This window comes from Leuresthes tenuis, unplaced genomic scaffold, assembly GCF_036924035.1.
Source record: "Leuresthes tenuis unplaced genomic scaffold, fLeuTen1.0.hap1 SCAF_24, whole genome shotgun sequence".
Lineage (NCBI taxonomy): Eukaryota > Metazoa > Chordata > Actinopteri > Atheriniformes > Atherinopsidae > Leuresthes > Leuresthes tenuis.
The window spans coordinates 7,168,855-7,192,025 of NW_027325378.1; the positions used below are offsets into that span (position 1 = coordinate 7,168,855).

The 23,171-nt window shown below is 40.5% G+C and overlaps 1 protein-coding gene across 1 annotated transcript in view; it reads left to right on the forward strand.

Moving 5' to 3' along the window:
- Positions 1-23,171, forward strand: part of LOC140284500 (cadherin-6-like) — a 61,111-nt gene that overhangs the window by 23,403 nt on the left and 14,537 nt on the right. Inside the window, exons 3-6 of the mRNA XM_072378365.1 lie at positions 8,566-8,860; positions 10,678-10,797; positions 16,687-16,854; positions 18,815-19,002. Of these exons, the coding sequence (XP_072234466.1) occupies positions 8,566-8,860; positions 10,678-10,797; positions 16,687-16,854; positions 18,815-19,002 (771 nt within the window). The remainder of the gene's footprint in view (positions 1-8,565; positions 8,861-10,677; positions 10,798-16,686; positions 16,855-18,814; positions 19,003-23,171) is intronic.

The following is a 23,171-nucleotide window of genomic DNA, read 5'->3' on the forward strand; positions in this document are numbered from 1 at the left end:
TGCCTCTTCAAGGTGCTCTTTTTATACCCAATCATGTTACTTACCTATTGCCAATTACCTAAATGAGGTGCAACGTGTTTCTCCAGCTGTTCCTTTTTAGTACAACTTACTGTTCCTGACTTTTTTGCCCATGTCTCCAGTTTTTTGGAACGTGTTACTGTCATCGAAATTCAAGATAAGCTGATATTTTTTTCATGAAATTGTAAATGTTTAATTTGAGCTTTGGAGGTTTTCTATGTTCTCTTGTGAATAGAATATTGGTTTATGAGATTTGCAAATCATTGCTTTCTGTTTTTTTTTTCCTTTTTTCCATTTTATGCAGTGTTTCTTTTTGGAACTGGGGTTGTTAGTTTTTAGGCCGTGCAGTTACCGGTACTAACAGTGAGACAGACCCATATCATCTATTATTGCAGCCGAGCCAACACATCTCCACAGTTTTCCTATTTCTGACTTAACTTTGTTCAGAATGGATAATGGGATCACTTTGTAGGTGGTGTGGGTCGATTTAACCACCTGTCATAGAAAAGAAAAGAACCGCACAATATGTACAGAAATCATGTGAAAAAACTCTTTGGATTGTTAAGCTGGTAAGTGATTTGTAAGAAGTGAGATCAGCACTGCAGTGACCATTTCATCCATGAAGACATTTGCAGTGAAGACAAAGCATCGCAAACGATAACTTGCAGTCTTCCTCGATGTCCATTGTTTGTTTAATGCTCTTCAGTATTTTTTTTTCTGGTTCCATGAATTCACTCTTGACTGCATTAGTAATCCAACATAAACTTTTCACATGCTCACATTTAAAAAGTAGCTATTTTTGTTCATGCCTCATTATTTGCTTTCTTGTTAATACATATTCCTGAGTTTTGCTGGGGGGTACAAAAAGAAGGGCCATATAATGCTTGCTTTACATGCAGTGGCGCGGAAGTCAAGCTATCGGTCTTCTCTTCCAACATACTGTAATTGAGGAGATTGTGAAGCGTTGTGGCAAGGTCAGGAAGACTGAGGAAGGAAGAAAGACTGTTTTGTGCGAGGAGTTGAATGGGGCTAGTGCTTTGCATTCCTAGCGTGTGTCCACGGAGGACAGAGTCATCCAACCAAATGAGATTCTGCAACATACGTCCTCCCTGAGCGAGGGTTGACTTTCAGTCCTGGACAAAAAGGATTATAGCGCTCACTGTGGAAGAACAAAAAAAAAAGAAAGAAACTGAGCGAGTGAAAATCAAATGTAAATACAGAGCTTGATCAAAGCACTTGCCTTTGGTGAAAGGTGATTGATGTGCCACTCGTCCTTTTACCCTGTGAAAGGACTAATAGCAAAAGAATGGATTATCTGAGTTTGGTGTACACTTCGAGAGTCAGAGGCCGTAGCCTAAGAGCTCATCTCCTGAAGACACCATTAAAACATCAACCTTCAAGCGGCACACTTAATCAGGACTCTTTAGTGCTTGTTGTTTCACCCAAGTACATGCAGATGGGTGCTTTTCTTCATTGTCAGCTCACTATCCAGTTGTCACATTGGACTGCAGTACGTAGATCTTATCTGAGTGCAATTACTGTTTGTTAATTGCCAGATAAAGTACAAGTGATAAATAAGGACCTAAAGGGAATTAATAACTTTTGATTTCAGCACATGGTTCAACACAGCAAACAACCATCTGCATCTGTATCCCCAGGTGGAGGCCACGTTTCCACAATGTCTGACGGAGGTGGGGGTGAGAAAAACAACAAGAAACACAAAAGAAAAGGGCTTTTGTCACTGCAAGTGACATTATGGCAACCAGAGAACATAGCAAGGAACAAAAGCCCTTTTTTATATAGTGAAAAAAAAAATTAGAAATGATTTGGAAGAAACACAATGACAGGTTATTATAAACAAGGGAGCATCTCTTGACACAGTAAAAGACTGAATGATGAAACTGCACTTGAATTACAACATATTTCTCTACTTATTTGCAATGCCTCTCCTTTTTACAACAGCTTTGTCGAGCTGTGAAGTGCTAACAGATGAAGATACAGTCTCTCTCTCTTTTACATACATAACGAAGGCACTTGGAACAGGAAAGAATTAAAGGAAACGATCGAGATGAGATCGAAAACATGAGCTGGTTGGCTGCTAATCTTGCTAATCTTGCTGTATTGGCCAATGATTTTATTGTTTTTTTCCTGTAGAGGAGCAGCACACCGCCTCTCATTAGCAGGCGAGCTGCACGCAGGCCTCAGAGGGGCCGAGCTGTCACTGGGGAAAGAAAGTTTTTGTTTATTTCATTATTTCTTACTTTACCAAAGGGCACATATCCACTGAAAATGGTTAATGGCCTGTGGTTGAGGAGTGTTTGTGCTGCGCTATCATAGCTCATAAAGTATTTACAGCCTCTGATAGGCCCCAATGGTTCTGGGCCTGGTGGGTAGACTCCTCAACATAGTCCCTAGCAAGTGAGCAACGCTCTCCGCATGCTAACATATAAACACAAGCATGCATGCAAACAGACATGCCTGCAAACGCCAGCCTCCAGAAATGCACTAGAACTCAAAAGAAAGACAAGAAAGGTTGATGAGTACAGACGTGAAATGCTTCCCAGTCCTGTGTGATTCAGTGGTTGATGCAACCTGGGGAAAGGACTTGTGTGTCTCATAGCAGCCGAGTGGAAAGGTGCAGGGATTTGTGTGTTTGTCTATGGGGGGTTATTTATATATTTCTCCTTTTTTGACTGGTGTTCATGCTCCTCATTACCAGCTGCTCACCTTGGCAGCAAGGCAAGGAGCTTGCAATATGGTACAATGCTGGCTGTACCCGCGTCATGGCAACCCCTGTGGTCCCCAGTGGCGACCCGGACTACACATTGGCAGTGTTTGTTGATAAGGCAATGAGTTCCTGCCTGTCACCAGGAGGGGGGGGGCTTCCATTCAGTTGTGTGGAAGAAAAGGGTGTGATGAGGTCTTGTGGTGACGAGACCTGGCAAACATCTGTCTGACAGCGCTGTCTGAGCGGGATACGCCAACATCTCCACTGCACCTGTAATTATCTCCAATGCCTGTTGGCTTTGTCAGGGTGAGATTAATTAATCTCTCATCAACATTTAGGCTTCTTTTCACTGAGAACCACTATAGTTTTTCAAATGAGGTGCAGCATACATTTTTTATCTAAAATAACCTGAAACAGTTCATTCCAGAAATAACTCCACAAACCTTCCTTTGTTACATTAAAAATAAAATCTGTTTTACCAAATACCACTTTTTTAATTAAGCATTAAATACATTTTTTTCTTGATTCCTAAGTATTTATTCTCATGTTCTTTTCTTTTTTCTTTCTAAACTGGGTCTGTGTGTTGTAGTTCTGAATAGTCATTGTCTTCCCTGCAGCAGACAGCACTCAGAGTGCTCTCTGTTTGAATCAAAAGCTTTCCCAACAGGCGAGCTAAAGCGAAGCCCATCCTGACTGGTGTCACCATAAAAGTGAATTCCTCGATTTACACCAAATCACTTCTACAACAGATAGTTACACAGAGTGGGTCTGCATGAGTCTGTTGCCAAGTGAAGGTGCAACTCGGAACATTATGGAACGCAACACGGCTGGTGTTGCTACATGAATAACCTGCACTGGAGAAAGTGTAAACAACTGTTTGGTGCAGAAGTGATGCTGTAAACATATCCACAATGTAGCTCCGGTTTGAACCGCCACAAGATTGTTTTTAGGTTTGAGTTCTTTTAGATGATAAATATGGCGCTTTGCTGGAGGCCCTGTTTTGAATAGTTTTTAGCTTTAGTCCCTCTGTCAAGAAAGCTTCTCATTCTCTAAACTAAGAGCACTCTGACTCCTGTCTGCTGCAAATAAGACACTGACTACTCATAACCTCACTTAAAAAAATTCAAAACTAAATCTCCCTTTGATGTTCCTGTTTTTGATATTTAGGGTAGTCAGCTGGCATAAGTTTGATATAAAATGCAGAACTATCGTTTCATTTCATGTGAAAATAATGCACTTTACTAATAAAGATAGATGTGGACTGCAAAAAAAAGAGTTATAACTCATAAAGACATGACTCTCTGAACATGTTTTTTGTACATTATAGTCAGCCTGTTTGAGGTTGACTACAATGGCTCGACCAATGAAGACGCAGTATTGTCTAAATGTTAGTCTGTCTACAATAAAAAGGAAAAAAGCACTATTTAAAATATGTAACAGAACATGCTTTATGTATATTAAAATGCTACTGTATACAAATACAGCATTGAAACATGGCCACTCCTTCTGGCCTCACACATCTAAGCATCTTCAGGAAGTGAAAGACAGACTGCAGTAAGGTGCAGAATAAAGTACTAAATCAGACACATAAAACTAAGTGAAACTGTTCTTTAATGGTGGCAATTTTCTAAAACACAAACATGTCAACATTACAGCATGACCATGTGGAAAGATGCTGCATTGTCAGATTCTATGTGAAGGTTAATGTGTGAAGCAGCTGGATTCTCAAGATCATAATTGCTATGTGATCCATATTTCCAGGCTCAAAACATTTGGAGATTTGACCTACTTTGGGTGGGTTTTAGGTGTGATAATTCTCCAAAACATTAGTTTCTATTTATTTGTTCTATATGTCAGGCTTGACTCATCTGATTAGTTGAAATTGGCTTGTAAATTTGAGGAAAAATGCTTAAACAACCTGTAATGTATTTTTTTAAAGTTCCTTCTTTCTCAAATAGTTTCTGTAAAATAAATAATTTGGCATGTCAAGTTACAGCTCAGCCAATGAAGCCTGAGCCTGGTCGCTACATTTATATAGTCCTTACAAGCACGCACTGTCATTGGTAGCTGTCAATAGACTCTCTGTCCAAAGACAAGAAACAATGAAAATACCAGCTGACGGCGAGCGTATCTGCAGAGAAATGCGCCACGACACACTTCCTGGTAGATCACAGAACATGAAAGGAATTTGTTTTGCATTAGCCTACATTTCTTTTAGAAATGTTCTGCTTTGTCTGCCTTTGTTACACCCTGGCTCAAAGGGTGCTCGTCCAACTTAAAAGGGGATTTATTTAAACAAGCAAAAAACATAGAAGGGATCTGGAGAAGTAGTGTTCAGGTCACCATGTTGTAGCATGAGTGCAGAGAGGGAGAGAGAGTGGCTAGGCTGGCCTTCTATCCTCTTCCAGATGATGGCGAAGCCCTACGGTAAACTCAGAGGGACACAGAAGCACAGGGCATAACAGCCTTCATAAACATCATATATTTGTGTAGTTATGGCCATGGTGTTTTAATTAGCAGCTGCAACCCTGCAGCTAAGTGAATAAAATGCAGATAATTAGAATACAAATACAAGCTAGAAATTGCACATGACATAAAAGATGCCAAATGTCCACAAGATATAAATCTGTGTTAACTGACATTTCATCTTCCAGTCTCAGCAGTTCTGACTGCATATCTCGAGTTTACACATCAGCAGTCATTTGTTGGGCTATTTTTGTGCACAGTCTGAGGCTACCATCTGGCTATGTAGAAGGCAGCCAGTTCTCAACAGGCCAGGACACAAGGCCTTAAAGGCTAACTGGCTAATTGCCCTGAGCAGCCTGTTTCCAGTGCCATCTTTTTGGCCGAACTCTAGCACAAATGGTGGCCAGATCAAGTCTGCACTAACATTTGCTGCACTTGAAGCTGATTAATTTCACAAACAAAGACAGCTCCCTCATAAGTCCGCACGCACAGATGTCTGATGATGAGCACCACTTCACTTCTCAGCCCACTTCAAATTGGAGGATGAAGCATGTAGGAAGAAAAATAAATATTTTCCACAGCGAAAGAATGCAAACTGGTGGAAATGGTGGTCCTTGAAGTCTTATTTTCTAAGAATGTAGAGACATCTTTCAAATGCAAATTAAATTGTTCCTCAAGTCAAGTTTTATATTTTTTGATGTGTCTGAATTGTTACGACTTCATATTAATTGTATGTCAACATGCAAAAAGTCATTTTAAGGAAATATCGTTTTAACGAATAATTTGAGGTAATGTGCTCATTTGCCATTTTGGAAAGATTTGTATGAGAATAATAGCAACATTCTCATGGGTGTAAATATTAAGCTGGTTAGGCAAGCAGAAAAGTTTAGAAAAAAGCATCAGTTTCCATGACGCCTTATAAAGGTAACAAAATCTAGTGATCAGAAACGCTGTTTTCCACACAAATATTAGAAGGACTTCAATAGTGAAATACTGTTCCCTAAAAATTCCTCTTCTTTTTTAGGAAGCCTGGGTTTTAGATGGTGTTTTCTTTCTAATGTCCCCTTCTTTTTTGAAAAGACCAAAAGTCCCAGTGCTAATGGATATAGCGTCATGCTCTCTGCCTTTTTTACAATTTGGTACCATAGGAGGGCAGAGGAGAAAAGGCAAGCTATTGATGTGCCAGAGCTTCGTGGTGACCATACTGAATGCACATGTGGCTTTCTGTTCTCCCCCTGTGACAGTTTAATTGTATTTTCAATATAAATTGATCAAAGGGCCATTGTGAATGCACGTTGGGCTGCCACATTGATTTCTAGGAGAGTTTTATTTTTTTTCTTCTTCCCTTCCTTCTCTTAATTCGAGTAGAAGGGCAGCAGTAAATTCTTCCCACCAGCTCAGTGGGCAGCTTGGAGGGACGGGGTCACAGCAGCAGACGCTGGAGCACGATACTCTGAACTGACTTGTAATAGCCTTCATGTGGCTGAGGAGGAACTCTTCAGAGCTACAAGATGTGTTTCCATAGAAATGACAGTCAACACAGTGCATGTTACACTGTCTATCTCACATCTCAGACCAAAGGAGAAAACTTGACAGTTATTAACTGGATAGTCGTGGAGAAAGAGATAGGCAGCTTGATAGACAATCATAGAAAAAGACACTCCAGCTATAACAGCAGGAGAAAGATAATAATGCTGAAGTGGATTGTTTGGAAGGACACTGTGTAAGGGACAACAGAAAACAAAATGCTGCTGAATAATCTCCACTTTTGACCAGAAATCAAGTGGATGAATGAAACAAGGTCCTAAACCAAACACACTAAAATTCTGCAACACACCCGACTGTCTTGGTTAGACAGACAGAGAAAGGAATGAAAACAGTCATTTTCTACCAGCATTTGAGCAGACGAACAAAACAGTGTTGAAGATGCTAATCCACAAAGCTGTTGGTCTCACATGTGCCAACCTGATAAAACTGCATGAATTAGTAAAGCTTCCAAGCACCTGGGATGAAAAGCTTTTTAATATATGATGAGAGGGGAAGACTTTGCAGTGTGCTCCCATGTGAACCTGTCGCAATGCACAATATCCCCCCTCGGTCTGTCCACCGGCACAGCCAAGAGCCTTTGCAGACATGACAGTTCACACTCAAAGGGAAAAACCGGCCGAATCAACATGCCGGCTCACTCAGGTTAACGAGGTGTCAATAACTGAGCTCAGAATTACACCCACTCATTGAGGTAAACATTCAAATGCAGTTTATACTTCATGTATTTGCCCTTGTTTGCAAACATGTGCACCCCTTTTTGCCTTTTCCTGCCCCCTGCAATCATTACCATGGCCTTGGATATGAGAGGGAAAGGGGGAAACGAAGTAGGCAGGAAGGCAGTGGGAGGGGAAAAGACTGGACAAGCTTTTGATGAGTTCTCGGAGATAAATATGTTGGTGGGATTTGTTGGTGGAATTAAAATGTCAGAGCATGCTAAGCTGCTGTTCATGCAGGGGAGAAAAATTAAACAGGAGCTTGAGAGGGATAGAGCAAATAATAACGAGAAGCTCCAGAGACAAGTGGACTCTCGGGGCTCTTCTGGCATGTTGCTGATCCATCAGGGTTTGGCAGGCGGCTGACGTGGGCTCACTCATGCTGGTTCCTTGCAGACCTCGACCCACCGGCGTTCTGTTTTACAGCGCTGTGAAAATGCCACCGTGGCCCCACGGTAGAAAGCATGACAACATGCATGTAAGAATACCAGCCAATGCAACATTAAAAAAGCTCCGGCTCTGCTTCTTGGCAGGATGCAGATTTCGCAGAGACGAGGTGAAATCACAAGCGTGTGCCATGGTAATGCACTGACAGTTTACTGAAGATGAATCTGTTAAATGACATCAAACACACTTACCGAAGCTGTCAATGTTTGTTTGCCAAGGCCCAGATTGGTCAAATCACTGATATGTGTGCTGTTTGGAAAACTGTGACTGTGCTTTGATGTGTGATTTTGTTGGCATCTTTTTCATCACAGAGATGTGTTTTGGCACTCCACCTCTCAGAGATCACCTATCAGTAAAGCAGTGCTGATGTTCCCCTTTTTCTCTTGGACTTTTTGTGAACACAAATTTTCTCTCCAATATAATCGTTTCTGCTCATGAAAGCAATTAGATTTTCTCCTGGAAATATCAAGCTGTTGCAAGTGTGAAAGCTCTTGTGAAACTAAGTTTGAATCACTGTTGTGCTTTAACAGTTAGCAATAGAGAGCAGCAAAGTGGAAATTTATTCAAATGAGAATAACACTAACTGCCGCCTGTTGTTCTGAGGCTTCAGGGAACCAAATCATCTTTTTTTGATTTTCGTTGCAGCTTCACTCGGATGGAGACCGAGGAGATGGCAGCGTCAAGTACGTCCTCACTGGGGAGGGAGCGGGGACCCTCTTCAAGATCGATGAGAACTCAGGGGATATCCATGCCACCAAGAGGCTGGACAGAGAGGAGAAGGCCTACTACATCCTCCACGCCAAAGCAGTCAACCGCTTCACCAACGAAGCGCTGGAGGGCGAGTCTGAGTTCATCATCAAGATCCATGACATCAACGACAATGAGCCACGCTTCACCAAGGACCCCTACATGGCCAGTGTGCCTGAAATGTCTGACATCGGTACGTTTCTGCCAGAAGTTCTGCACGCTGCCAGCATGTCACCACAGCACTGCGCTGCTGCTCTAAGCATGTAAAACATTTATTGATCATAAACTAGACAGTTTAACACGAGTTCAGGTTTGTTCTCGTGTGTGTGAGAAGCTGAATTAAAAGGATTATGATTCAAATAGAATAGAGATGTTATAAAACACCAGCCTTACTGCATCAATAAGATATCATCAATCACAATCATAATTTAAAGTCAACGAAGAGAGCCCGACTAATTAAATGGGATACTTGGAGCTGTTTCATGACCAGAATAAACAAGTGTTTCTGTAACCGTCACAGTACTGACGCAGATTATCTATTAAACACGGCATTGTAGTTTATTTACCACCATTGTCATGTGTGTTATCACAGTGAATAATTGTGACTTCTATTTCTGCAGTGTCAGTTCCTGAGACTGCACCATGTGCTATTTTCATGTCATCATGTGTTACTATTCAGCATGAAATTAAACTTTAATACTCCGAGATCAATACTTATACAATACAATACAAGAAAACGTGGGGTGAGCTCTCGGCTCTGATGCTTCTAAGGGACACTGGTCTTATAGGCCAGACATGTGACAGAGTTGTCATTCGGTTCAGCAACCTCGAGAGAGATGGCCAGCACTTATCTAAGGGCAGCATGGGTCCCCATGGCAACAGCCGAGGTGTGATGTCACTGCTTGCCAGGGCATGTGTTCACGAGTGACTGCTTAGAGACACTGCTGCTTTAAATATAACATACACTTTAAGTTTTATCGGTCTCACAGCTCACCTGGACTCTCAGTCAGGAATGACCTGGATGCACTTTTCTTGCGACAACTGAGTGATTACAGTCTGCACACAAAAAAAAGTAAATAAATCAGTGATTACTCCTGACTTGTTTGTCAGAAACTTCGTTTCTGAAAAGCTTAAAGTCGTCGATCGGATGGTTGATGTGGATCAGTGATATTTTCTAAAAGCCACGTCAGAAAAGCCTCTTTGAGTCTAATTCCCTAGTTAAAGGTATTAGCGATCAAGGTTGGGTGAATTCTCTCAAGAATCCTCACGAACTGTCACTTACACCAAATCAGACAGCCTCTGTCTTTTTCTGTCTGCTCTTTGGTGCCTCAGTTTTTCTCTTCTACTCCCTTCATCCATACAGATGACATCGATTTTAAAGGAGGAAAACTCTCCTCTCATCCCACACAGATCTCAACTGACATCAAATTAGAGACATTTCACGAGTTCGCTATCCTGTTGAATTGCACAATTCTATATTTATACCACTTTGCCATTAAATATTTCTACTCAATTAATTTTCCTCTGCATGTAATGAGGCAACACTTGGCCCCGCAAGGCGCCATTTGGGAGGTAGCACTTGGCTAACCGTTTTCTTTTGTTCTACTGAAATACAGCTCCAACTTCTCTGGAAGAGAAAATGGATCACAATCGTTCAGATATTTGGCTTCTCAGACACTCTAGATCTGTGGATACGCTAATAGGCTTCTTGGGGCTTGGAAAAAGCCAGCATTCATGCTTAGAGCGATATATTTAGAAAAATACATTAGGACTTATCGATTACCTGTGAAAGTCAATCATGTGTGAGGATATAAGTGGCCATGGAGTAAAGATTGCTTTGGGTAATGCAAAGGGATAGAAATGATCAGTCACATTCTGCACAAGCCTGATTAAAAGAGGATCCGACACCTCATCAGAAGGTGCACCAGCTTAACCAATTATCCAGCAGGCAATTTTTCAGCCGTATTGAGGAGTTGATCTAAATCATTGTCATGAATCTCCTTCCCCCAGGCGCCTCTGTAATTCAGGTGACAGCCACAGACGCAGACGACGCCACATATGGGAACAGTGCCAGAGTTGTGTACAGCATCCTGGAGGGCCAGCCGTACTTCTCCGTGGACCCGGACACCGGTCAGTATGAACTCAAATGACAAACTTACTCGTATATATTGTTTTCCCCCGTCATTGCGGCTGCTTTTCCTGTGAAAAGGCAAAAAGAAAAATCTCCATGCTTCCATAAATGGGTGCTAAAAGAAGTGGGACACATTCACCATGCAGCATGAATATTTAAACTTGTGTCCAAAAGAAACCAAAAGTTTGTCTTATAGAAATAACACTGACTTTATACTTGTTTTTATTACTTTATTCATGAAAATACAATGCTCAGAATTCAATTGCAAGTAAAAATTACTTGATATGGAGGCCTTTCTCACATCTCCAGACTCCAGACTTATGGCTGGAATGTGTCTGAAACTTCACAAGCAGTCATCAGTTCGATCCCGCAGAGTGGAGGGTTCCTTTGTGGAGTCAACATTTTATTTAACTTAAATTCAGCTCTAATACAAATACTAATTTATCCTCCCTGTGTGGCTTTATTTGTCAGCAAGCTAATATGCTAGACAAGCAAGCGTATTAGCTTGCTGACAAATGATTCCAGAGTTTGCGGTTGTAAATCAAGGTTTGTCACCCTGGGAAATAAACTTGTCTCAGAATGTTAACATTGTGCATGTGAAGAGAGGAATAACATTCATATTAAAAAAAAAAATTTTAAATGAGATTTTTCTACACATTACTTAACCATGCATTCACAGTAAAAACAACATTTTGGTAAGGGAACATAACTCAGAGCAATAAATTAGGATTTTACAGGATGCAAACACAACGGAAAATGTACAAAAATGAAAAGAATCAAATAAGCATATTAAGAAACAACTAAAAATAAATGACAAAATGAATACTTTTACATAATTGTATTACATAATCTAATATAGACCTCTGCTTCCTTCTTTAAGGAAAATAAAGATGGTTTAGTTTTAAGCACCTTACATTATGGATATAAAAGTTGGTCGATAAGAGAAACATGTCAGAAGATGTTCTGTACTTCATAAATCCAAATAATACATCCTTCATGAATCACGACTGTTTCAACATGTCTTTTTACTTTGAAGCAGTAGAAGGTGACAGCTCAATCGCAAACACATCACCCAATCACCTTTAGATCTGCTGCAGCTCCTGAAAGTGAAGTAGATTTTGGAAATGGATGAAGATTTGAGTACTTCTGCAAGTCAGGGAAGTTATACTTTATGATATTGTGGAAACAAAAGGTAACCATTAAATGTTTCAAATATGATAGAAGCATTCACTTACTTTACGTACAACTCATTTCCACATTTGTGTGTGTTCATATGCAAATTAACCAAAAGTCCATTCATTTCTTTTGGCAATCCCCATAATCTTCAATATGTGTGAAACTCCATCTGCCAATTTGCTACATCTTTACAAAATCTGTAGTTCCTCACATATTCTGTAAAACGGGACAGAAAAAACTGCTAAAACTTGCATTTTTATTGCTGCAGTGCTGCAGTGAACTTTTACAATTCCATGTTACAATGTTGACACTGGAAGGTACGGTCCGTATATCATACAGAATTACAGACCAAAGTTTTTTATATCTTTCTCTTTATATTCTTTGACGTATTTTTAATGCTTTTTCTGCTCTCCGCTGCAATGCTTTTATTTTATGTAAAACACTTTGAATTGTTTTGTACATGAAATGTGCTATTCAAATAAATTTGACTTGACTTGACTTGACTTGACCAAACACACGTATGCTGAAACACGGCATTACGTCCACATATATGCTTTGACATTACATTTCTGGTTCAGGATCTGCAGCAGCATTTAAGAAACAGAATCATCTGCCATGTGATTGGACCGTTTGACTTGCAGTCAAGTTGTCACTGTCAAATCAGTGTGAAATAAAAAGGCAAGGTCAAAATCCAGAGTTGTGAGATGTAAATAAAAATAGGTGAAAGGAAATTCTATACATGTTTTTTTTAAAGAAAAAAATATAGTATTTGTGGAAAAAGAGAAAGCAAATCCTTGGGTTGGTTCTTGATGTTTCAAAAAAAGAGACTTGACATGCATTTGTGGGGATGGAGATAACTTTGTGAATAGTGTTTGACCTGGCAAAGATTGAAGTGAGATTACTCGCCAGCTTCTTTTCGGTCTGAGCTGGCAAACAACAAAATCCCACGACCGACCAGCATCTTCCCAGCTATGACAAGGTGTCTCAGATATTTTTAGAAATCGAAGTAACTCCTGAAGAGCCGTCTCCATTTTCCGAAGCTTCACCACTGTTGGTGTTTTGTTCGTGCTTGAGGTTCCTTTTCACTTAGAAGAACTACTTCTGCTGAATTACAGTAGACAATAGCTTATACCACTACTCTCTGGCGACACTATGCCAAAGCAGTCAGTGGAAATACATGTAATACACGTTTGTTTTTGTCAGCATTTCAAAAGATTTCTTGAGATTTAGTCACTAGTGAATGGAAACTGGCAAACGTGGATAGAGAGGTTATCGAGACGCTGCTTTGTATCTGTGAATTAAGGGACTTGATGTTTACAAAAGTACATATATTTTCTCAATGTCTTTGTCTTGACCACCTGACACGCACAACCTCAAATTTCTCAGGCAGGTTTATGAGACCGGGTGACAATCTTAATGTCTGACTGACTCTAACTTGATCCCACACACGCACAGCGGCCATGAGAGATGCAGCTTTCTGTCTAACATGCACAGCTCCCCCCGCTCGTACCCTTCTGCTCTAATAATTCTACAGAAGTTGCACCGTCCACCTACAAATGTGACCCGCAGCTTAACACAACAGTTCCCTGTCTGGTGGTCATTGTGGAAAAACAACAAAACAGAAATAGAGGAGGCGAGCTGATTGAGAGCTAGTTTACCAGGAAAGCAAATTAGAACAATTCCTCACAAGATAACAGAGAGGGATTTGAAGTAGACAACCTTAGAAATCTACTTTTAATCATTAGTATGTGCTTTGGAACACATCCCGCTTGGGTCTTTTTTATTAATATATATAGTTTTTGCTGAAACAAAAGAGGGGAAAAAAGCCATTTGCAGATTAGTGAGGGGATTAACAGTAATATGGTTTATCCCACATGTGGAATGTAAGCTGACATCCCCTCTTACACAAAGACATGCCTGGACATCACATTATAAGCAGGATTAGTTTCTTCTCTCCTCCTCTTGTGTGTGGATTGTAGTCATTAAGCAATAACAAAGGTAGACACAGGGAGTGTGCTGTCTTGTAAAGCTGCTGTACATTTGTTTTCTTGGTTGCAACACAACCTAAACGATTGCTGCTCTTAACAGTGTGTTGCCCACGAGATAAATTGCACATTGTTAGGAGGGGGAGAATAGGAGGTTTCATTGTGGCTGCATTTCATTTTATCCGTGTAATGTATGGGAAGAAGAAAAGAGTTTAAAGCAGCGTAGGCCAGTCTGATCTGAACCTGAGTGATGTGCCATGTCAGTCTCTCCTTCTTCCTCATTGTTTGATATGCAGTGAATCATCTATTGGAGCTGGAGCGTACTGAAGTTTGTCAAAGCGCTTTATTTAGGGTGAAATTTATTTACTCTATGCCTGTCTGCCTATCTATTCCCACCTGCTTCTCTGCTATGATGCCTCAAATTAAAACGTGTAATAGCAGCCAGGATTTAAGAGCCGACTCCGATAGGAGATGAAGCACACCTTTTCGAATGTGCTGCCAATTACCACTTCACTATGTCCTGACTCCAAACTAGAGATCTAATGTGTCAAGAAGAGGTAAGCAACTGCACATCACTTGAAAGGTCTGAACATTAACAGTCTTAATACCAAAGAGAAAATAAATGATGCTGAATGAATTTGGAGGCACACTTAGAGAATTAAAGGAGTAGGCTGTGGTTTTGGTATGCAGGTCTTTAGCTCCTCTCTCCAGCTAAATCATGAGAACACAGACACTAAAATGCACTCCTGGGTGGCTGCTGGGCTCCACGCTGCTGTGCATACAGAGCCCAAGCACTGACCTTTCGTAATAAAATGGTACCGGTGGTTTAATTATCCAGCCTGTAAATCCACAAGTCCAAAAAATGACTTTACATTAATACCATTCAGCTCATACAGACACTTTCTACAGAAATGTTTGCTACAGAACAGTAATATTTTTATTTAGATACATGCCAAACTGCTTCCACCTGTTGAGGCAGTCTGTTATTTTTATGGTAAATTGATCTTATGAGAGCTATATTTGCAGTAAAGCTGTCAGGACAGGAGGTCTGCATTTACTTTACGTGGTTAGAATACAGATGCATAAAAAGCTGCATTCCCTAAAACTATCAGGAAACCAAGGCTTGTCCGCAAATTATTTACTTTGATACAGCCCCTTGGATCATGACTTGATTATCCCAAGATATCTCAAGATGACAAAGCTTGTTTTTGCATGATAACGAGTTAATTTATCTTGTTGAGAAATCAGTCCTTTTGTTTGTCTCAAGATCAAGACTACAATAACCTGCTGTCATGAGAAAACAAGTTTCAGTTTCTCAAGATCATCAGAAGTGATCATGAGCTTGAAAACGAGTGGTTCCTGTGTTAACACCTACTTTCACTGTTCATTATCGCTGTCATCACAGTTGGGGAGGATCTGTAACATTAAGCCAAGGCATGTGTGTGTATTTCTGCTTTCTGCACCGAGTTTAGTAAATATCTGCTCTGGAAAACAGACAGTGGTGATTTTGGGCTTAGATAGAAATTTTACTAACTCCGCCATGCTTCAGCGAGCAGCTACCCTTCAGGCCATCCTGCTGTTTGAGGTGATGGAAAAACAAACGGGAAAAGACTGCTTCTCAGATTATTTGGATCACAACTTTCCTTCAAAGGAGTTTACTTCATTTTAATGGCAAAGAAGCAAATATAACATCGGCATAATTTACATTTTTTACTGAGAAGTTATCAGGGCAAACAGGCCAAGCTGATACAAGTGTGCCCACTGCTGGATCACAAGGTACACTACTTCTAACGGTCTGATGCATCGGTCTGTACCCAGCCTGTGGTCTTTTTTTAAACGAGGTACTGACATTCAAATTTTTCCAGAATCCAGTGAATGTTTGAACTTCAAAGAAGAAGTAACAGCTCATTTGCCTTCACTATAGTTCATTGAGGCTGGTCTGAGATCTGTTAGTTACCCCACTTGATGGTCTGCAGTCAGGACCAGTGCGAAACTGTTGTTAGTGCTGTATGCACAATCATGATAATATTTTAGTGTTTTTCACACAGTGTCATTGCCTCCATTTGTGAGAATGTCTATGGAAAGCCATGTCTGTGCATACAAGCACATCTTCATTTAATACTAATGTGACAATGTGTTCTGCTATTATTCAGCACTGCCCACTATGCCAGTGTGACTTTCAGAACTTAGACATATATTTAGGTAACCAATATACGGCATGAACAAATGCTGCTGATTTATACTTTTCTGCAGACTTTCATAGGAAAATAAGCTAAAAATGGGTGTTTAATCAGATTTTATGTTCCCACATAACCAAAAGTCAGCTGTAAAGGCTGTTAAAGGGAGTAGTGACCACAACTGAAGGGTGAATGAGGGCACAGAGTGCTCTTGTGCTAAGCGCGTCGCAGAAAATGCTTTCAGTTTTGAAGAGGAAAATGGGAAAATCAGGATGAGTTACTGATTGTGAATAAGCATATAAACATAAGTGGTCCACCTCTACAGATTTTTAAGTATTTTTAATTGAAATTCTGGTTTTCATCCAGATTTATGTGGTGTTGCACTGATTTTGTCCTGAATAAAAAGTGGATTGATTTTAAAGTGATAAAAAAGAAAATAACTAGGTTTATAGATTTAAAGAGTACCTGTTTTCTGTCCAGATAAATTTGATCAATCAAATTAACTTTTTGTAAATCTGTGTGACTTCATTTTTTTTTTTTTTTTGCTCAGGCCTGATCAAAACAGCCCTGCCTGGCATGGACAGGGAAGTCAAAGAGAACTACCAGGTTGTGATCCAGGCTAAAGACATGGCGGGACAGATGGGTGGGCTCTCAGGAACCACAACGGTCAGCATCACCCTCTCCGACGTGAACGACAACCCACCACGCTTCACCAAGAGTGAGTACAGCCCTTCTGGACTCTCACATGCACATGCAGAGCGACCAGTCCTCCGCTCATGAAAACCACTTGTCAGTGTGATCCGGTGCCAGGCAGGCAGCCCCCATCTGGTGTCAGTTTCAAAATGAATTTGGATTATTGCAGGGAGCTCAGGGTTTTGTGCGACTAAGGCAGGCCTCTTTAAGGCAGCGAATAATTAAATATAGAGCCATATGACAGAGCAAAGGGTCCTGCAAAGTGCATCAGATCAGCCCTGTAATCCCTATTAAATGAAGAGAGAACATTCACTGGGTTTTTATCTCTCCTACTCGTCCTCTCTTTGTCTATCTCCTGCTATTAAGTCTTTCTCTGCTGCTTTTTACTCTATAAAACCAGTGTTCTCAATTTAGTGCTTGAACTGTCCTTGGTGCATTCCTCTTTAAGTCATCAATCTCTCCTTTTACACCATGCCTACTCTCTTTAAGTCTCACACTCTCTTCCCTTCTTTCCCTGTTGTGCATCTGGCGATGGCGGCCAGATCTGACTGACAGATTGCCGTTGTCGTTGCGCTTCTCCTCATTAACAGCAAGAACCGACTGTACAACGGGGCGACGCAAAGCAAACACGTGGCTGCAAAGATCCACACCACCACCACCACCTCCCATTTATCACTCCTGCCAGCTTGGGCAGTGGTGGTGGCAGATGCTGTCATCTCAGCTCCTCCGTCAGTGAATGAACAGTGAGAGGAGGGAGTGAGATGGATACGGCAGGGATGGAGGAGGTGACAGGAGGGGAAGAGAGAGGAAGAGTGAGGACAGAAAGGCAGCTTGTGATAGAGGAAAGGGGGGGGCAGTGAAAGAGGATAAAAAGAGGAAGAGATATTGTAATGGGACACCCAGAGGAGATAGAGTGTCAGGAAGCGATATCATTGTTGTCTGCCGGAGTGATGCTTCTTCTTTTCCACCCAATGCTAAATACCTGTTAGCCTAAGGGAAACCTTCATACGGTGCATTCCTTTCAGTGTGTGAGGATGTGTGTGTGTTTGGAGGCAAGTGTCAGAGTCACACAGACCTGCCGACTCAGGCGTTGCCAAAACACTGTCAGCATGTTTTATTAGTGTGTCAGTGCTGTTTGTCTCCGCAGGCTGTGTGTATATCACACCCTCTCTCCTGCGGTCCAGCTATTTATTTAAGCATATGAGATGCAGCCCCCGCCGACAGGCGGCCATCAATTCATCCCCCTCAAACCAGGAAATCATCTTACAGAGTACGAAAAAAAAGACCAAGAAGAGGCTATTAATTTATGTTGAGCAAATTGGCCCAGAATTTATGTTGCATCCTAAACTTGAAGTGGTGAGTCAATATGGCTTGTAGCAACTTGTGTGAAAGGCCAAATGTGTGATTTGGAAATGAAATATGTTTTACCGCAGATGAGATATCTGCTTCACAGCTGATCTACAAATGTGGCAGCATTAAATATAACACTCCTTGTCACACACCCGTCCTCCCTCTCCTCTGCTCTGATCGGCTCTGACTCAGTCTCTTCGTGACCTGCTTTCTTGTATTCTTGCTCTCTGACTCACCCACTTACGCTGCTTCTTTTTACACTAACAAGGCCATAAGAAAATTCACTGGTCTTATGGGCAGAGTTCCTCATTCTTTTTAGGCCTGTGTTTTGGCATATTTGGTCAGTATAATGTGTTCTCATCTAATTTAGAAGATATTAAAAGAAGCACTGATTTACCAGTTGAATGAGCCTTTGTGTGATAAAAATGGAAGCTCGACATGAAAAGAAACATCAAGGATGTGACCTTGGTTGTCATAGCCCGGCATGCACACACAATCTCTGACATGCTCACACCTGAGCCTTTCTTTTTCTAGCTTTTTTTCCCCCTTGAAAATCTTGACAATCTTGCCCTTATTGACCAGCTCTTCTTTTCATGGCAACACTAAATCTCAATGCTACAATTCTTTGTCTGCAGCTCTGTACGAGTTCAGAGTGCCCGAGTCCAGCGAGCTGGGGTCTGCGGTGGGAGTCATCCGGGCCATGGACGCCGACACTGGCCAGAACGCTGAGATGGACTACAGGATCATCGGAAGCGATGGCCCAGGGATGTTTGACATCACCACCAACAGGAGCACACAGGAGGGTGTCATTGTTCTGAGAAAGGTCAGGAGCTTTGGGTTGATCTTCTTTTGGGAAAGTTTTATTAGATCATATGTAAGATGTCTTTCCCTTTTTCACCTTCCATGTTTGCAAATTGTTTGATTTACTCACTAAATGTGCACAATTATAGATTGAAAGTGTTGGTTTGATTTTAATCACTAGAACTGCTGTATTAGAATATTTTTCTTTACAATCAAAGCTTGTCGACAGATGAGATATGGCTCAGGAGTGTCTGACAGAGCAAATAAGTTTCCAATTTTCAGCTACACAAGCTGAATAACAACCTGCGCTTCACTCGAGCTGTCTGCAACACTGTGGCTGAAAGCATCTTGTGTACAGAAGCGTAAATATTCTCCTAAAAGGACCCCAGAACTCATGAGCAAACACAGATAGGATATTAAACTTTTGATCCTCAAGATTTCAGTCCTTGTTTACTTACTTTATCCGCAAGTGTGTTCCATTATGGTAGCAATGACACCTAAACAATTCTTTTTCTGTTTACAGAGCAGCTGAGCCCAGTCAAAGGTTGTGCTGTTTTACTAAGTACTTTATTGAGTACTTTTCTGTAGTTTACAAGCATTTACTGCAGCGAGCAGCTCAGTTTGGCTCCTTTGTCTTTCATTACTCTGGAACATTTAAACGAAAAATAGAAAATGAGCAAGGACAGGGGCTGCCCATTGGAAGTGTATCCTCTGAATGCTTCACATAGAAATCAAAGTGATTGTTTAGATACCGTAAAGTTGATGCAAATGAGACATAAGTACCAACTTTATGTGTTCGTTGGAGTAAAACGAGATGAAAGTCAGGTATACAGCTGCTCCACATAAGGTAAGAAAGCATGGGCCTTGTGTTACATGGACAGTCAGTTTATGATCATGTAGAATCCTGATGTTCACAGCGTGATTTTATGCATATTTTCTGGCTGTTTGCTTGGTTCGGTGTTGCAGGAGTTTTGTTGTGCCCTGGGAGAGATACAACTACCTGTACTCCTGCCATTACTGTTTGCCAATCTGCTATGTTAAATGCAATATAATCAGTCATTTTTCAAGAGACAAAAAAGCTTATATGCACTGTATGAACTGTATGTGCATTATTACCCATTTCAGCATCCAGCATTATGCAAGAATCAAAAGCTCCACTCGGAACAGCTGTTAAGTAAACTGTATGTACGTGTATATAACTGTGTTTGTAGTTATCTAATCCCCATCAAACTAAAGATCTGACACAAAGCCCTTCAAAGACTAAAAAATTGACGTGCTAGTGTCCTCATATTTAAAAACACCTATCAATGACAAAATAAGGATTTCAAATTTAGTTTTAATTAGCTAAATTCTTATGAAAAAAAGTCTGTTTGGGTTTTTTTTCTTTGGCTGTTAAAGGTTCCTACTCTGAGGCCAAACCTGCCTCCCTGCATGAGCCTCACTGTCTCATTTTAACTAAAAAAGGTTGAACAACACACCAAACTGATCTAGATTACAAAACAAATTAAAGAAACCGTAGCAATCAGAAGATGGACGGTAGAGTTATTAGGTCTCAGTGTACACTTGTTCACACTTCCAGAACATTTGTTTTGAGTAGGATTCATTCTGACTCTCAGCTGAGACAAAAGCAGAAATATTGATGCTCAATATGGATTGCAACATTCAGCTGTGGTGTGTTTGATGTATTCAACAGCATCTGGCAGATACCTTATCAAGGGCCTTCTCTGCAGCCTTCGATCGATCTCTTCCATCATGCCATCATTAAGTGGAGGATGACATAATTGCCTTTTGTAGCAGAGGCAGTGCTGTAGTGGATGTGGTGTGTGAGCACAGTGTGTATGTGGTGAGAACGTGTGCCCTAATTCTGAACCTACTAATTAAATGGGCTTGTCGCCTGTCACTGGTTGCATGGGTCCTTCAAAGCAACATATTCCTCCAGTGGACGTGCGGTTGCTCTCTGCTTTAACACCTAACGAGGAAAATCAATCACTCATAATATGCTGCGAATCATAGTTTCAGAAAACAGCTCGTTCCGTCTGAATTTTTTTCAAGCTTGCAGTGTTTTTCTTTTAGTGATCACAGACCCGACATCCTTTCATATGGGGAGCCTGCGAGGTACCTCGCTCTGATCCAGCTGCTCCTGCTCTGCGCTGGGCGCGTACTCATTGAAATGCACCACTCTCCAATTATTTTCATCAATAGGGGATACCTTGACTGGCTACAACTTCAAAAACAAAAAGTTGGTAAATGGTAAATGGACTTGTACTTGTATAGCGCTTTTCTAGTCTAACTGACCACTCAAAGCGCTTCACTACATGTTCAGAAAGGAAGCAAAAACATAACCCTAACAATAGAAAAAAGTATACAAGAATCTGGCAACATATATTCATGCATCGTCCATAAGTTATAGGATAAATAATAGCGTATGCAGGATGAGAGGGTATCATACATAGAAAATAAATAGGCTGTGTCCTTTAAAGTGAACAAACACATAAAATGAAAGTATGGTATAGCTAAAGAAAATATCCTGCATGCTCTAATTATGGCACCTGCAAATTGTAGATTCAGGAATAAATGCAAATTGGATTTTTTCCATAAAATATCCAGTTACCAAACAATAACAAAAAAAATCCTTTCAGTTAGTGTAAAAACAGACATAAAAGGATTAATTTAAGATCGCAAAGTGAAGAAAGCTGCAGTTGTGCTTTCAGCCTGAACAGTACTGTAAGCTGCACACTGAACCAAATGTGACGTGGAGGCCGAGGTGCAAAAAGGTAAACTGTCATAATCACAGTCCTTTGAACAAAAAGGAGCACTTTTGAGTCCATCAATAAAACAGAGGAGCAGGAGCGGAGGTTCTGACATGCTGTGGGACTGTTTTGGTGCCGCTAATGCAAGAGTTACTGAATTTCAAAGTAAGGATGAAGAAATGTGTTGTCAGGATTGAGCAGTAGGTCTTTCAGGAGAACAACAAGCCAATGCAAATAATCAACTGCACAAAAGGACGGTTGAAAAGGAAAAGATGGACAGTTTTAAACTTGCCAGCAGGAAAACCTTTGCAGAGAGCTAAAATCTGCCACTGCAGAAAGGATTCCTGCAATCTCAAGAAGCTTCTAGATTATTCCATGAAGCAGTCAAAAGTTGTTGTTGAAGCTTCTGCTACCAAACATTAGAGATGGCTTGTTCGTTTAAGCAGAATAAGCAGAGCATGATGAAAATAATGTGTTACATTTGTACTCTGCTCAAATAAACTCACAGTTGTACATATAGCAGCATCCACTGGCTAAAAGTAAAAGGATTTGAAGCTATATGCCTCTTCTGGTTCGTAGCTCATTATTATTTACAGTAGCAGTGATCTGTTTTTGTGATTGTCAGCTAACATTGTGTTCCAGGTTTCGAAGCTCTGCTTCACCATTAAGATCCAATTATATACGTCCTTGTGCGCATATGAAATGTTGACTGAGTCACGCTTAATTATTCCACACATTCAATCAAGAGAAATGACATGAGAAGCAGGAGATTTCAACGCTGTCCTCGCTCTCAGCTAAAGTTAACGTGAATGACAGGATCTTTGGGTCGTCATGTTCCCTGAACTATAAGAAATATGTTTATATATTAATTAGTGCAGGGCACATTCGATAGTTTGTGCATTCAGTCATCATTCAGCAGACAGTGAAAGTCCTCTGCAGCGTCTGTCAGGTCAGTCTCATGATATGACATCTTTATTGGTGATGGAAAAAGCTTTCAGAAGCTTTATTCAAGATAAAGTATTGAAACAACTCTCCTACTGTGCCTACTGTGACTCTTACAGTGTTAGATTTATACCGTATTATGCTTGTAACGATGTCTTGAAGAAATGACTCACTGTTGTAATTGATGAAGGTGGAGCTCATTATTGTTATTATCATATGTCCATATCTTCTGATTATTATTTTGCTGATTATTTTTTTCAGTTGATGGATTCAGAATTGTAGAAAATAATCTCTACACTCATCACAATGTTTGATTTATCAAAACAAAAGTGATAAAAAAGAAATGACTGCACGTTCATATATTTTAGAATATTGTTCTGCTAGATGTTTGTATACCTTTTTATTTCCACATGAAATAATCACTTAAATTATAATGATAATTCTGTAAAAGCAGTCTCCAAAATCGCCACAAATTAATATTTATGAGATTATTAGTGAG